At 47.8% G+C, this 17137-nt stretch overlaps 1 protein-coding gene across 9 annotated transcripts in view; it reads right to left on the bottom strand.

Moving 5' to 3' along the window:
- Positions 1–17137, bottom strand: part of Atg7 (autophagy related 7) — a 279653-nt gene that overhangs the window by 152350 nt on the left and 110166 nt on the right. For 8 of the 9 annotated variants that reach the window (XR_008214479.1, XR_008214474.1, XR_008214477.1 and 5 more), the window contains exon 17: positions 10289–10370. Coding sequence is in view for 1 of the 9 variants with exons in the window: in XM_052721064.1 (XP_052577024.1) it covers positions 10289–10365 (77 nt within the window). In the remaining 8 variants the exon portion in view is untranslated. The remainder of the gene's footprint in view (positions 1–10288; positions 10371–17137) is intronic. The other variant, XM_052721064.1, reaches the window with a different exon arrangement.

Below are 17137 nucleotides of genomic sequence, written 5' to 3'. Positions count from 1 at the left end.
ATTTTCAGAAATACCAACGGGGGCAGCAAGATGGCTCGGTGGGTAACGGCACCTGCTGACAAGCCCGACTGACCCGAGTTCAATCCCTGGGACCCACATGGTGAAAGGAGCATCAACTCTAGCAAGCAGATCTGGACTTCCACTCATGTGTCACACACACAAAACAAAGCAAGCGAATGCAGTGAAAAAGAGCATTCCTCTAAAAAGAAAGATACCAGGGCAGCATAACAAGAGGACTTTGGGAGCGGGCATTTCAGAAGCCTGCAGGACAGCCAGCAAAGCCTTCAGAGAGTTCACTGCTGGAATGCCCTTGAATCCAATGTTAAGACAACTTTTGTAACTCCCAACGGCAAACTCTGGACATGATCTTCCAAGAGAGGAACAGGTCATCAAGGGCGTCACTAGAGCAGATGGGAATGTAATGCCAAGGGGAAGCTGATGGACAAACAGAACACTGAAAGAGCACATCCCTACCTGCGCACCAACCAGCAAAGGGCACCGTGCTGTCGTGCCTGGTGGTCAGCATCCCACTAGACAGAGGCCCTGGGAGTGGTGGCCTGTCTTTCTTTATTTCCACTTCCTGCTGTTCATAAATGTAACCACGAGTTATTGGTTGTTCTCACCATTCATCACACACTCGATGTTTCTTACCATCTGCCAGAGCCTAGCATCCCCTGCAGCCTATGTTTAGCTGCTCATTGAAGATGATTAAGAGATCTCATGCACAGGAAGGTGTCACCATCTAGCTTTACTGTCATGTCCAGAGGAAATCAACAGAAACTCACTATGCTATCAGCCAAAAATATTCCATAAATTATTAGTTATTAGTATTATTTGTGTTTTGAAACAAGGTCTCCCTTTGCAGCCCACTTGGGCTAGCCTCAAACGCCTACCTCAGTCTCTTGAGTGCTGGGATAATTAGAGTAATTCACCACTTCTGGTGTCATAAAATTATTTAATTGAATTGCTTTAATAGTAAAATAAGTTCATGTAACTATGTCTTTGGATATTATAAATACTCCATTTAGATATTTACATTGAGGCTGGAGATATGGCTCAGTGACTAAGGACACTTACTGCTCTTCCAGAGACTCATGTTCAATTCCCAGCACCTACAAGGTGCCTCACAACCACCCCTAACTCCAGCTCCAGGGCATCTAATGCCCTCTGCAGGCTTCTGTTGACTCATGCATACATATGGTACACATGAACTCAGGCAGGTGTACACATGTACACATAAACATAATATATAAGGGGTTGGAGAGAAGGTTCAGCAGTTAACAGCACCTGCTGATCTCCCAGAAGAACTGGGTTCAATTCCCAGCACCAACATGGAGGCTCACAACTGCCCATCTTTAGTTCCAAAGGATCTGATGCCCTATTCTGGCCTTCAAAGGCTCCTGAATGCATATTGTGCATATAAACTCACACAGGCACACACTAAAATAACTAATTGCCAGGACTCCGCGCCCTCAAGAGAACTGACCCACAGAACTCTGAGCAGGCTTATGCCCCAGTTGGTTGCAGCTGGGCACAAGACACACCCAGTGGCAGATCAGTCCTTCAAACAGTTTGCTGTGGTTAAAGACAACGTATCCCCAGAGAAAGCTGATAACTTTCCAAAGCCTGAGAGTCACAGTGGGACCAGGCTGGTTGCAGGGATCGCCTCCCAGTCACTTGCTACCATAAAAAGCCTCAGAGGGCCAGTTGTCCTATCAGAATTACGTCAGAAAGCCACCTAAACACTCTGCAAAGCTACAGTGGGTATACATGTTCAAAAAGTTGACTGCTTTCATCAACATGAACACAGTCCTTGACCCAAAAGACTTAAGAACCAAGAGGTAGATGTGGGATGGAGGCTCAAAGTGAACACAACTATTTCCAAACTGAAAAGCCTGGTGCTTCAATGTCCTGAAGACAAGCAGGCCTGACAATCAATAGACCACTGAAGAAGATCACAGCCCTGTATTTTCTGGTCTTCATAGGAGACAGGAGGAAGCCTGAAGGGAAAGGTGTGCTCAGGTGACCGCAGGCAACAGGGAAGCAGGATGACCTCTGCTGCTGACAGGGAGGCGCAAGGCTGAGTCCTCTGAAATCATGAGGAGTGTATTCTCAGTGGGCTGTGAGGGGACATGAGGGCAGCCTTGAGCCCTGACTGCCAGATCCTAGACTCTGTCCTTCTTGTATCAGTCTGTGGAGAAAGAGTGTAGCTCGGGGAGGCACCACACACCCAGGGACATGTGGGGCCACCACAGTGGTCTCTGTTTGCTTCCTGTTTCTGGTGTCAACACCAGTCCCAGGAGTGGGCAAAGGCCCTGGTGCCTGGCCCGGAAACTGGATATGCGTCAGCCATTGCAATTTCCCTGGGAAACAGAAAATATTTTCCTCGCTCTATGGATGAGGAAATTGAAGCAAAGGGAGAGACATCCGAGATTTTCCAAGGAGGAGGAAGAGCCAAGAGTTGTGAGGTTAAGGCTTATAGTTGAGCACTGATCCCTGGCTCTGGCGGGACATCCCAGCTCCTTTTGGGAGCCCAACAGCTCTGGAGATCGGAGAAACATGAGTTGCTAAGGACGTGATGTGGGATACCACACAACCACACATATGGATCCCATCACCCACTCAAATAGAAAGCTTAAGGCCTCGCTGGGTAAGTAAGATAGGAAAAGAGGACCAGAGTCGGGGTTACTCATCATTTTCCCAACAAGAGATTTATGTCCCTTTTGGAAAGGGGAAGAAAACCCTGGCTACAGCTCTGTTTTGAGTAATACTTGCCACTGAGAAGCTGTATGCAGAAACTCCTGGCAAAAGCCCTCGGGAGCTCTTCCGACTGGGCGCTGGCCAGTCCTTGTAGAGGACTGAGAAACATGGAGGATGCTTGACACAGCACTCTAATCCCTCTACCTGCAGATCTTTTCCAACTCACAGCAGTAGTCAGAAAGATCATCTGCATGTCACATGAGCACATGCCTTTTCTGACCAATCAAGGCCACAACCCACAGTTCACAATGGCAGGTAATAGCTGAGGGCCCTTCTCAAATATATCTTCATGCTTTTCTGCAATTAAAATGGACTGCTGGTCTGGGATGTGGTTTGGCTCTGGCTTCCGCCCCCAGCACAGGACACACAGACACTGCCAGGGGAACAAAGGCTGGAAGAAGAGCACTTGAAAGTGCAGAAGCGAGTAACTTGAGGAGTGAGGAGAGCCAGCATTAGCTCATCTACTGACTCACCGGCCAGAGGAAGACACAGGGCGGCGAAGGCAGAAGCACCTAGCTTGGGGTCACTCAGCAGGCCAGGTGGTGAACAGAGCCAGGACCCTGGGAATCCCCCACTGTGGCTGCTTAATGCCATAAGCTGGGAAAGCCCCTAAGCTCCAGGCGGAGGTGAGAGAGTTTTATATGGAACTGTAAGATTCAAAACAGAGAGGAACACACTCCACCTCGGGAAATGCTGCTCATGCAGGCAAATGGCTAGTCTCATTAAGTCCCCCCGGGTACCCAACAACTTGAGTGCACAGTGTTTTCTCTGGCCATTGTGCAAGCTGTCCTTGCCCGGAATTGCTTGTGTTCTCTCTCCATGGGTTAAATCTGTCTTTTAAAATGACAGATTGTCTTTAAATTGGTCTTCTCAACTCAGAAGGGGCTCTCAACAATGTCTCCTCTGGGTAGCCTCATTTATACAAGCAACTGGTTGTAAAGACAGGGGGATGTACCAGAACGCAGAGCAGGACACAGGGTGGTGGCAGCTTTGCCTGACAGGTCTGTGTCACTCTGCATATCTCATTTCTTTCTCTTTTATTTATTTAATTTTTTAACCATGTATGTGTGGGTGGGTGTGTACACATGAGTACAGGTGCCCACAGAGGCCAGAAGACAGTGCTTGATTCCCTGGAGCTGCAGTTACAGGTTACGGAGTGCTGGGAACCAAACTCAGGTCCTTTGAAAGAGCAGCAAGTGCTTTTACCTGCCGGGCATCTCTCCAGTCTCAGCACGTCACATTTCTTGAGGATAATGGCCCACCTCCTTTTTTTGAGACAGCGTCTCTCTCTGTATAGCCCTGGCTGTCCTAGAACTCACTATGTAGACCAGGTTGTCCGTGACCTCACAGAGAGCTTCCTGCCTCTGCCTCTAGGGTACTGGGACTAAAGGTGGCACAATGTTTCTTTTGATCATTGTGATAGTCACCTTCCAGGTACTGTAACAAAACGCTTGAGACAATTTTAAAAAGATACTGTTTGCTGTGGTTCATGGTCTTAGAAGATTCAATTCATGGTGTTGGCCCATTGTTTCTGGGGGTGAGGTCAGGTGGTTACACCATGGTAGGAGTCCATGGTAGAAAGACCCTTCCCTCACTGCCAAAAGAAAAAAGGAAAGAAAGAGGAAGGGTCCAATATCCCCTTGAAGGGACACCCCCAGTGACCTCACTTCCTCTCAAGGGCTCCTGATAGCATCAAGCCTTTTATGCACAGGCATCTGACAACCTCTCAGAGGTAAATGGTAGCAATGGTGTGTGTCTCTGGCACACAGCAGGAACTCAAACCAGCTGAGTACTGAATGCCTACTGTTGGGCGCTGAGACAATAGAGTGGTTTTGTTCTGGTATTTCATGCTTCTTTAAATTTTTTTTTTTGTGTGTGTGTGTGTGTGTGTACAGGATCATGTGAGTGCAGGTCCATACATGCCGTGACACTGTGGGTGTCAACTTCACCTTCTACCTTGCTTGACAGGTTCCTTGGCAGCCGGTGAGCTTTCTGAGATTTTCTTGTTCTGCCTTCCACTGTCTAGAGGTGACAAGATTACAGATGCACACTAACCATGCAGCTCTATGTGGCTTCTGGGGATTTGAACTGAGGTCCTCACTCTTGCACAGCAATTGATTTTCTAGCTGAGCTACCCCCAGTCCCAAATGCTTCTTCCATCACAGGGAACTGTACAACAGAAGAAAGGTGGTGTTGTATTATATCAGGATGAATGAGCAGGCCGCTGTGAAAAAGGGCAAGAAGGAAACTGTTTGCCATCTGATGACACCAGCTGGTGGCTGTCACTAATGCTGCCTTTCCCTCCCACCCAGGACACTCACCCCAACACCTCAGACGTTGCCTTACAAGTCGTCAGCAGAAGCACCTCCACAGGCTCATCAGCAGACTGAGGATGTTATTAGCCTTGCTCGTCACTAAGTAGAACCTCAAACAGCAGGTCTCTGGGCACATTGCTACATCTGTGCAGGACGCAGGCCTCAGATGATATGCAAGACAAGCTTGAGGCCTGCTTCCTCCCAAGAGGTGTTTCTGTCACATCACAGATGCTGTGGGTGACAGAACCATGCAGCAATAACAAGCTTACTCCTACACACTGCACCTCAGGTGAGCAAGCTCAAGAATTCTGCCCACCCCAGGAACAGCCCTGCACCTCATTCTGTAGTTTCTCAGAAGCTGTTGGCCAACTTCTAGGTTCTAGAAACAAAGATACTGCTATGGAAACACTAGAAGATGTCTAGGCCTATGGGTACCTGTACATAAGTGTGTTCATGCATGTGGTGGCTAGGTCAACACTGGGTTGTCTTTCTCTCTCACATTCCACCTTTTGTGAGAGGGTCTTCCATCGCATCTGAAGCTGTCCTTGCCCTGCTCTCCCTCAGCACTGTGGTCGCAGGTGGATGTGTGGATGCTGAAGATCCCACCTCAGGCCCCCATGCTCACATGGCAAGCACTATACTGACCAAGTCATCTCCCCAGCACCATTCTGAAGCAGCAGGGGCTAGCTGTTTTGTAATTTCTGTGTATTCTAGATGAGAGCAGTTAAGTCCATCTATTCAGGATGAGGGGAACCAGGTTTGTCCCTGTTGGAAAAGGGAACTACTCCTCACAGAAAGAAGTTAACACCACCAGTGGCAACAAAACATGTCACATGCCTCCAGACATAGGGCACATTACTTCTTTGGTATTCCTGTCAAATTCATAACCTGAATCTCCTCAGAGACAAGCCTTAGAGAGATGCGAACCAAGGGAGATTCTACAAACATCATGGACAATGGCAATAGGGCAGAGCCAAGGAGGAGGAGAGTAAACAGACCTCTCCCAGGCTGAGGGAGGTCAAAAGAAACGTCACAACTATATAAAGGTCGGGTCTGACCCTGAGTGGGTCCTCATCCGGGAGGAGGAGGAGGAGGAAGACGGGAACTCCATTAAGAACAGGGAGGGATAGACGACCCTGTCTGAAATAGAGCCTGTGGCTCAGGTACAGCGACTGCTAACACTCAGCAGTCTCCACTTCCTGTGTGCTATGTTGGTGAGGGAAGGTCTTTGTTCTTGGGAAATTCACCGGGAGATGTTTGGTTGAGAAGGAACAATTCCCTGTTGACTCTGGAAAATTTGAGAAAGAAACGAGAAGGGGCAGAGCTAAGGAAGAGGGGCAGCAGAGAGGATGATGATGGTGGAAACAGGAGCTGACTCTGCAGTTTTCTGTAAGTCCGTTTGTCCTTTCTTTTTAAAAGATGTACTTACTTTATGTATACGAGTATTTTTCTTGAATGTATGTGCACCATGTCTGGTGCCAGAGAAGCCAGAAGGAGGAGTTGGATTCTCTAGAATTGGACTTATGGATTGTTGGGAGCCACCATGTGAGTGCTGGGAATTGAACCCAGGTCCTCTGTAAGAGCAGCCAACATTCTTAACCACTGAGCCATCTCTCCTGCCCCACTTTCTGTGAGTGTGAAAGTGTTTCAGAAGGACTAGGGATGCTCAGTGGTTAAGAGCACTGACTGCTTTTGCAGGAGCGGAGTTCAGTTCCCAGCACACACCAGGCTGCTCACAACTACCTGTAACTGCAGTTCCAGGGGATCTGATACTTCCGGCCTCCGCAGGCTCTCCACTCTGCCACCCCACACATATAAAATAATACATCTTTTAAAAACTGTACCAACATTCAAAGTCACTGAAATAAAGGAGAGAAAGAAATTAAGAGACACACTGCTGCTAATAAATTGCCTCAATGCATTCTGGGATAGCTTTTCAGGATTCCCGGTTCACAATCATACTTGTTGGCCTGACAGACGTTCACTAACACTCTAGAACGGAAAAGCAGCTTGTACACGTGTCAAAAAGGCCTCTAAGTTCTGGCGGTAGATGCCACCATTTAAGGAAGTTCTGTGAGACAATGAAACAGAAATTAAAATGACAACAAGAAAACAACCCCTCAGCACTCACACCCTCCCTGCAAATATGTGAATGGAACAATTCACGCAGCTCTGTCCCAAGCTGAGGTCAAACAGGCGTGGACGTGCTGAGAGGGACAAGGATGCCACCTTCCTAGGCACAGGGGCAGAGGCCCATGTCTTTCTTCAACTCTGGCCACACGATGACAGCGACAGTGTCAGTATCCCGTTAAACAGGAGGTTTTACTACCCACAGACAGCATCCTGTTCCACCTACCCCCCCCCCCCCACCACCGCGGCTGTATTTGAAGCTAAGTCCAGACAAGAGTAGGGGTTAAAGCCTTTCTTCTTGGGGAAACCGCTGAAGGAAAACATCACCTCAAGGGAACAAGAGCCAGAGGCTCAGTGCTCAGTGGGACATCCTTCTAAATATCGCCACTGCCCCACCACCATGGCTGGGAAGACCACAGGAGAGGACGCAGAAAGGATGTAAGAGCTGAAGCGTGAGGAGAGCCACGGAATTTGAAGTTCTGGACTTGGCACGGTGATCACCCTCATGAACCCAGAGAAGCTATGGTTACCTGCAAGAGTCCTGAGGGGCACAAATCTAACCAAAATTCCAGTACAGATGGGCAAGCTGGGCTCCAGCCCCCAATTCCTTACTGGGGAGCTACAGTGGGTTGATAGCCGCTGGAGAGGAAGAGTCATTCGTTTTTGAATGTGTGGCCACTGATAGTTTCCCAGGCTCCAGAGGATGGAGGGCTCCACACCCACGCACACATGGAAAGTGCTAACAGGACTGACGTTATTAAAGGGAGGGCATGAAGTTGGGAGGGGGCTGTATTGGGGGACTATTTGAGGGGAGTTAAAGAGGGGAAATAGAGGAAGATACGACCATGTGTCATTGCATACATGTATGAAATTCTTGAGAATGAAGAAAAAAATGACTTCACAAATATCAAAGGAGAAATTTCTAGAACTCATTTTTAGCTCCAAAGAATTTCGATCCAAACAGCAGCAATTCAGACATGACTCAGGATAAAAACATCGTGCTGAGTAAGCGTTAAGAAAACATTCTCATATAGCAACAAGGCATAATTGGAATTGTCATCTCCAAGTATCAACGCTTGGTCTGCAGATGATGGTGAAGGACAGGGAAGGAGGCCAAGAAGGTCAACGAGGGCCTTCTCCTGGAAGGAGGTGCAGCCTTCTCAGCACAAAGGAAACCCAATCTCCAGACCACATGAAAAGTGATCGCTATGGGAACAGCGCAGCTGTGAAAATCCACGTCAGTTTGTATTAACTCGCCTGGCAAGTTTGTGTAATGCAGGACTCTCTGAACGGCCACCGACAGGAAACAACGCTGGTAACGAAGACACCATACCTGTGTTTAATCTGATGCTTACAAGGAGCGAGGGCGTAAAACAAAAAGGCCATTCTCTCCTAAAGAATAAGGAGGGGCAGGCAGTCTGAGGTATGTTTGGGGTGTGTTATAGGCAGTATCTTCTGGGCCAGTTTAATTAGAAACAGAACAAGAGAGGGAGTGCTCACATTTCTCCCTAGAACCCAATTATCTTCATTTCATCGATGAGCTAGACCTGCAGAAAGCTGCAGGAAGCTTCTGACACCAAAGGGTTTCAGTTTGAAAATAATACTGCCAAGTTATTTCGAGACCAATTAGTTCAGTTGTACAAAGCAAAGACGGATGGACTGACAGACAGAAAGTCATTTCTACTAAGGAGTACACCATCCCGAAACCCATGTCTCTGCAGATAGATGTGCACATCGCCACACTCGGGGTCCCACCAAAGAGGACACAGGATACTTTGAGACACAACAAGAGGAATGAGCTTAGAGGTCATTTACCCACAAATTATAAGCTTTAAATCTCAACCGGGCACTTGAGATGCCCAACAATAAAGCAGGCTTAGTTTACTCTCAGAGCAGAAAGGAAAACAAGCCAGTCTTCACTTGGGAGTGCTTAGATTTAACCAAATTCATCACTGTGGCTCATCGATCCCAGATTCCTGTTAGACAAACAGGTCAGGGCTTGGCTTCTCAGAAGACTCGGCTGTGTGCAGTTTTCAACAGAAGTTTTTCAACTCCAAGTACACTTTTCCTAGAATTCAATTTCCTTAGCACCGCCCACTGAGGCACAGCTGGGAAATCCCAGATCTTTAACTGAGAAATGTGAGCTTGGGATGAGTGACCCCCATAAGCTACTCTGCATAACACCCCAAGTAGGAGTCCAAAAGGGCCAGATTGAAGGCTTAAAGCAGTGGTTCTCAACCTGTGGGTCGCAACCCCTGGAACGAAGTGACCTTTCACAGAGGTTGCAGATCAGATACCCTACATCAGATATTCACAACAGTAGCAAAATTATAGTTATGAAGTAGCAACAAAAATAATCTTATGGTTGGGGGTCACCACAACATGAGGAGCTGTATTAACTGCATTAGGAATGCATGGACTTAAAGGGACATCCAAAAAGGAATCAGCTGTCACGTACAGTACACATGCGAGAATAACTCAGAGCCTATTAAAAAACTGAGATACCATGGAGCTCTGAGATGCATCAGCCGGTTACCATTACGATGGACAACAGCCCTGCTCTATTTTTAGAGCTGCTACAAAGATCAAAGAGGCAGGGGCCTGTTCCAGCCTCCCGATCCAGGCCCCTCATCTCTGCTTGCTTTTCCTTTGTCATTAGGAACATCTCCAAAACACTCACAACCGGGACTGCCCGAAACCCCCACCTTCTGGGGAAAGCTTAAAAAGTCCTCTGCTCAGTAGGCTCAAGGAAGGAAACCCTCGGGAGAGGAACAGAACTTCAGGAGAGGGTTCCTTTCACGTTGAAAGTACTTCAATGCAGGCATAGACCCAGCATCCAGCGCAGGCTCTCTCTGCCTTCTAGAACCTGAGGTTTCCAAGGCTGGAGTACTCAGAAGATGAATGCAGATCAACAACAGCAGGACCAAGCCCTCCAGGCTCCCGTTCTTCTACACACACACACACACACACACACACACACTCCAAACAAACAAAATACAAAACAAAACAACAAAAAAAAAAAACACCCCACTGGCCCTGACGGGTTAGGTTGAGGTTAATTGCTCAGAGGCAAAATGACTTACTTTGGGTGAACAGGCTGTACATTTGTCAAATGCCAGGCTGACAGGAAGGACATTATCGAACCGTGACAGAAAATCCCCGGATCTAAAAACAAACAGAACAGAACAATTACTCATTAGGCAAGGGATGAACACATCTATAAAGATGCATGTCTGGTGGGTGACAAGGAGGAGGGAATGGTTATTAGGGGTCCTGACACAAGCAATTCTGTGACTGTAAGCAACCCCCACCCACCGCACTGTAATAGGTTTGAGGGAGAAATATATTAGGTTCTTTATTCCAAGATATACATGATCTTTAAATATTTGAGGCCTAAAATCAAATTTACTTAAAAATATAAAACAGGCAAGGTGGGAGATCTGAAGCATGTCTCAGGGCTGTGCTGTATCTCAGTTGGTAGAATCCTTGGCCAGCATGCACAAGGCCTCGGGTTCCATTACCCGCATAGTATAAACTAGGCTTGGTGGTGCACACCTAAGAACCTAGCATAGAGGAGGTAGATGCAGGAGGATCAGGAGTCCAATGTCATTCTTGGCTACATACATAATAAGTCTAAGGCTAGACTAGAACACATGAGACCCTGTCTCAAAAACAAAATGAACATAAAAAAACTGTTCAAAGAAGTGTCTGAGAGCTGGGGTGCAGCCGAGTGGCAGGTCATTTGCCTGGCATGCAGGGGCCACAGTTCCATCCCAGCCTCACAGAACAGAACAAAGCTGGGTAATCTAGGTTGCTCTGACTTGCTTCTCCCACGGAAATAGAGGCTTGGGGGTAAGCGTGCATTTCCACAGCGCTACTTTGACTTCTCAAGAGCAGACAGCTTGGGGATAACAGAAGGCAGAGACTGTTGTTCTAAAGGTAGGCCTAGTGACTAGGTGCTGAGTGCAGACCCCACAGAAATAAAAATGCACAATTACACTATTGCTGGGGAAACAGCGCCACCTTGAGCAGAAACATCAGACTGCAAGCAATAAAGCCACTTTGAGAGCAGCTTGTGGGTTCCAGCCACCAAAACTGAGGTGGTGATGGAGAGCTGCAGCCCGTTGCATGTATCAGGGAGATACAATAAAACTCATGATGGTAAAACCTTGAGCATTCCCACAGAAGCCAGCATCTGCAGTAAGCAAGACGACACAAATCTGCTTGAAAGTTTGCTTGATGCCAGAACTTCCTGTTTTAAGTTGATGAAAGCAGGCTTAGAAGACAAAGCAGGCTTAGAAGACGAAGCAGCCTGGCAAGGTAAGCAGGAAGCAATCAAGCTACATTCCTATTGCTGTCCTGGACACCATGACTAAAGGTGGGCATCTCAGTTTTCTTGTGGGAGCCCACAAAGATTCCAATTTGTGGTTTGACTCAAGGTCAGAGTCAGAGTTTATGTTGCTCTCCAAGGCTGCATAATAGGGTGCAAAGTGATGGTTACCAGGTGTCTTATACTTCAAGGCCTAATCACAAGATGCTTTGCCGTGGGGCATGGTTACCAGGTGTTTTGAAGGGTCTATACTTGGTTGTACATTGTGCTTTGATCTTGAAAGGGAGAGGTCTTTTACCTCTCCCCTTGCTAGTGTATAAAAGGCCCATTAGAAATAAACTTGAGGCTGCCAGGTATTGACCCAAGGCCCTCCCAAAGCTATCCTGCAGTCTGTCTTTTTTTTTTTTCATCATCTACTTCTGTATTTCTTAACTAGAATTTCTCAATTCCTCACTCCCCCCTTCAAGGGACCCTTCCATAGGTTGGGGCTGGACCCCAACTCTGGGCCCCGACATTTTCTACTGTTGTGAAAAACACCATGACCAAAAGCAAGAACCTGGAGACAGGAGCTGATGCAGAGGCCATGGAGGAGTGCTGCTTATTGGCTTGCTCCCCATGGCTTGCTCAGTCTGTTTTCTTATAGAACCCAGGACCACCAGCCCAGGGATGGCATCACCCACAATGGACTGGACCCTCCCACATCAACCACTTAAGAAAATGCCCAGCTGGGCAGTGGTGATACACACCTTTAATTCCAGCACTCAGGGAGGCAGAGGCAGGCAGATCTCTGTGAGTTTGAGGTCACCCTGGTCAACAGAGTGAGTTCCAGGACAGCCAGGGCTACACAGAGAAACTGTCTCAAAAAATAAAAAAGTAAAAAAAAAGAAAAGCAGAGAAAATGCCCTATAGACTTGCCTGATCTCATGGAGGCATTTTCAAAATTAAGGCTCCCTCTTCTCTGATGACTCTAGGTAGTGTCAAGTTGACACACACTATCCAGCACCAGGGTTAAGTCAGAGCTGACTCCTTGGGAACTCTTGAAAATGTGACGTTTAGTTTCTTGTCTCTGAGGGATGTGGTGGCCATTTTACAAACCAGAACAAGAGGCAAGTCCAGGGTGGAAAGTCAGCTAATCAGGAACCAGGAGAAGCCACCAGCTGAAAGGACCTTAACGGCAAGTCACAAAGGACAATGTTGAGATCCTTATGAGCCCCAGTGCTCCAGGTTTAAATGCATGCTCCGGGGCCAGTGAGATGCTCAGCAAGTGCCAAGCCTGATGACCTGAGTGAGATTCCTGGGATCACACGCTAGATGGACAGACCGACTCCTACAAACTTGCCTCTGACCACCACGTGTGTGCCACGGCTCACACACTCACACCCATGTACACATACACAAATAAATAGAATAAAGAGATAAGGTGAATGTATGCTCACAGTGTGCCTCGGACAGACATGTAAGTTGCTTTCATATTGAGTTCTTTTAAAGCAATCCGATTTAACACATTTTCCATAAAAACACTGTGGAAAGTGGCCTACACATCCGTGTTTCCATTCTGTGGTGTGATGTTTTCTGCTAAACTTATGGGGGAGCAGAGCTGGACGGAAGGGAGCGAGCAGATCTAGTTATAAGGCTGAAAAGAAGAGCAGGAAAGGAGGAAGAGGAGAGGCAGGTAAGAAAGGGGAGGGGGAGGGAGGGGGAGGGAGAGAGAGAGAGAGAGAGAGAGAGAGAGAGAGAGAGAGAGAGAGAGAGCAAAGGCCAGCAGCAACATGGATGTCTTAGTTAGGGTTACTACTGCTGTGATGAAACACCATGACCAAAGAGTAAGTTGGGGAGAAAAGGGTTTATTTGGCTTACCCTTCCATATCTGTTCATCATCAAAGGAAGTCAGGACAGAAACTCAAACAGGGCAGGATCCTGGAGGCAGGAGCTGAAGCAGGGGCCACGGAGGGGTGCTGCTTACTGGCTTGCTCCCTTTGGTTTGCTCAGCCTGCTCTCTTACAGAACCCAGGACCATCAACCCACAATGAGCTGGGCCCTCCCCTATCAGTAACTAATTAAGAAAATGCTTTACAGCCAGAGCTCATGGAGGCATTTTCTCAATTACAATTCCCTCCTTCCAGATAACTCTAGTTTGTGTATCAAGCTGACATAAGATCGGCCAGCCTAGCAGGTCACAGGTGTCTCACCAGGACTCAAGCCGTCTCACCAACCTCGTGAGCTAATCTTTATTCATGGCATGAAGTAAGGGTCTGAAATCCTTCTTTTGCATGGACAAATTCTGTCTTGTCACAGATGTTTCTGTTTATTTTGAGCCAGGGATTGACTCTGTAGCCCAGGCTGGCCTTATACTAAGGCAATCCTTCTGTCAGTGCTGGGATGACGGGTGAGCCCCCCCAACACCCAGCTGCAGAGCTACTTGATGGAGAACATTGTCCCCATGTGTGACCTGTTGGCCATGTGGGTAGGAGTCCAAGGCCCTGAACAAATGCTGCAGTATTTGCGTACAGCAAGGCTACAGACCGTGAAGAAATGAAAGTCCAGAAATGAGCTCTTAGGTGTATATGTTGTATAATGGCCAGCTATATTCCCTCAGCCTGACAGGAGATGCATGAGACTTACAGAGAGGCTGCTGCCAACAGTTCAGCATCATACTTAGACATGCATAAACTCCCAGAGTGACCCATAATCCAGATTATGCAGAAGTCCTAAAGGATATATCCAGATCTTTTCAGAGAGGCCAGGTGCCAACTCATAGTCAAAGAAAGTATTGGAATTCTTTCTACATTTTTAGAAAGAGCACCATCATTCCACCTTATGAGCCAAATTAATATTTTAATTAAGAGTCTGTAAAGTGGTGTCAAAGAGTCTGTTCTCTGCCCTTTTGTTTTTAGGACTTATTTCGTGTGTGTGTGTGTGTGTGTGTGTGTGTGTGTGTGTGTGTGTGTGTGTGTGTGTGTGTGTGTGTGTGTGTGTACAGTACCCATGGAGAGAAGTATTAGGATCCCCTGGAGCTGGCGGTTGTGAAATTTCAGACATGGAATCTGGGAACTAAACTTGGGTCCTCTGTAACAGTAGCATGCGCTTCTACCATGGAGCCATCTTTCCAGTGACCACTCTCCCCTTTTCACGGATGAAAACGCAGAGGAGACATAAAGGCAGAAATCAGAAATACAGAAGTCAGATGAGTAGCTGCCAGGGGCTGTGGGGGGGGACTGGAAAGGACGCCAGCCCAAAGGAACTGCTGGGTTCACAGATGCACCAAGCCTCCTCTGTGGAGGTGAGATGGGAATGTAGGTGCTTGTCAACACTTACTAAAGGGAACAGTTGGTGACTATAACGTATGCCTTGGAAAGGTTGATTTAAAAACAGTTTATAAATTTGGTATTTTCAACAAGTTCATAATGAAACGTCCCTGAAGCCCCCCCCCCCCCAAATAATCACCAGCTTCAGTGTCTAGTGCATCTTTCTAGAGGGAAATGGTTTTCATTTATTTATTTCTGGTTCTTGATGCTAACCCTGGAGCCTTATGATTGCTGATTCTACCATGGAGCTGGGTGTTCTCCTGCCCAGAAGGAAAGATATGCCTAAGGCAACCCAAAATATGTGCTTCTTTGCTGCTACCTGCAATGCAGCAGGACCCTGGAAGAAAGCTACCTATGCTTTCCTGGCTCCTGCCCTGCTATTCACTGTGAGACCCCAAACAGGAGAGCAGGTGAGGGGAAGTCTCTGCTGTCAAGCAGCTCTGGGTTATCCCCAGCTTCGCTATCAGGGCTTCGAAGACAAGAGACACTGCCCTGGGTGTGGGATGAGAGGTGGTGGCGGGAAGCACCAGCCATGGGTGCAGGGCTGTTCAATGGGGGCTGGCGGTCTCAGCACTCTGCTGTGCAGTGTGGCCAGACTTCAGCAGACATACAAGGCCCTTTCGGAAATACACCAAGCAAAGACAAATGGCAGAGCTTAGTTCAAGGAGTGGGCCTGGCCACCACAAAGTCTTTCTTCCTAGCTCAGGGTGGTACATCTCCAGTGACTACAGCCCTGGAAGTTTCCAGTGCTGGCTCTGGGCTGTTTTGGTGAAGGTTTATTCTGGAAGGGCTAGAGGTGACTGATGGCAGAGCAGGGACGGGAACCCCTGGATTGGATTGTTGTAATTTTAGCTAAAATGACTCCAGTCTTATACCAGGGCCCTCATACCTCTAGTCGGCTCTCCATGCCAGGTGAGGATACAGGGCATTCCCATGCACAGGCACCACGCCAGGTCTACATGGTGAGTGTTCTCATCTGTCCTGTGGCAGCTCATTTGGGTGTGACTGTCATCCTGTGACCTTCCACCACTTCCCAGATAAGATAACCAGGACTCAGAGAAACAGCACAGCCTTACAAGCGTCAAGGAGAAAAGCCAAGAATCTCATTTCTGGTTTATTTGGGCTCTAAAAGCCTGGTGGAAAAGCTAAAATGCACAGAGGAGGGGAGGAGGGAAGGAAGGAAGGAAGGAAGGAAGGAAGGAAGGAAGGAAGGAAGGAAGGAGGGAAGGAGGGAGGGAGGGAGGGAGGGAGGGAGGGAGGGAGGAACTCAAACACACTGTAAAACAAAATTGCAGATGGCGAAACACCTCTCAGGTGAGTTCAATTATCTTCAGTGGCTTTTGCCCAATTAGATACAAAATAAATCTATCAGGAAAGGAGGGGCCTTTCTCTCTGAACCACCGTCCTGGCCATGTTTCCACCTGTGCTCAGGAAAACTAACTTTGGTGCCAAGCCCACTTTACCTCCATGGGAAGCTACGACCAACTGCCGAGGAACAAAGAGCCACCCAAAGGTACTCCGAAGCCCCCTCAGAGTCCCACTGCCCGGGAGTTGCAGCAGCTCCCTTCAGGCTTGGCAAGGTTGCTAGAGTTTGGAGTCTGCATGCATAAAAACGTGCTCCAAACTCCAGATTGATCCTGGATGTTGAAAAGGAGTCTTAATCACATTCCGTGCCAAGATGGAGTTTAGCAACAGTGAGCCCCAGGCACACTGCAGAGGTCTTTGTTTCAGATAACAGCTTCCGTTCCCATCCCTGGCTGCCTCTCATTATTGAACTGGAGCCACAGAGGGACCAAAGAGCTAAGCGGGAAGCCAGCCAGTATCATCTTCAGAAAATACTGCAGGATACAGCTAACTCTCGAGACGTAGCGAGCATTGCTTCTCGAGTTCTAGGATTCTTCCTCATTTCCTGTTTAGAGATAAACTTCCACTTTAATAAAAAGTGGAAAGAGAAAGAAAGCCAACACAGGCAAGTGTCTCATGTGCCCTGAACTCTGCTAGTGCCTAATAAATACAATCTATACGTGACTCTCAAGGGCTCGTTATTAGGTTGTCCTTATTTACAGACGGAAAACATGAGGTTCAGAGGAGACGGGACACTTGCCCAAGGAGAAGGTAGACAGGATGAGAGTGTGGTCAGATCACACACCCAGGACCCTCCTAGCTTTCAGGTACTTCCCACTGGATGGCGATCCTGTCATGCTCTGATGGTCCAGTTGGGTCTACTACCTTAGACTATCCAAGAGCTTGCAAGCACTTCGCTGCTGTCCCTGATCCCACTGTGCCCTGCGTACTCT

The sequence above is a fragment of the Peromyscus californicus genome, unplaced genomic scaffold (genome assembly GCF_007827085.1).
Source record: "Peromyscus californicus insignis strain IS unplaced genomic scaffold, ASM782708v3 Scaffold_6__1_contigs__length_162567912, whole genome shotgun sequence".
NCBI classification, from domain to species: Eukaryota; Metazoa; Chordata; class Mammalia; order Rodentia; family Cricetidae; genus Peromyscus; species Peromyscus californicus.
The sequence above is the reverse complement of the archived record's forward strand: the minus strand, read 5'-3'. Positions and strand labels throughout refer to the sequence as shown.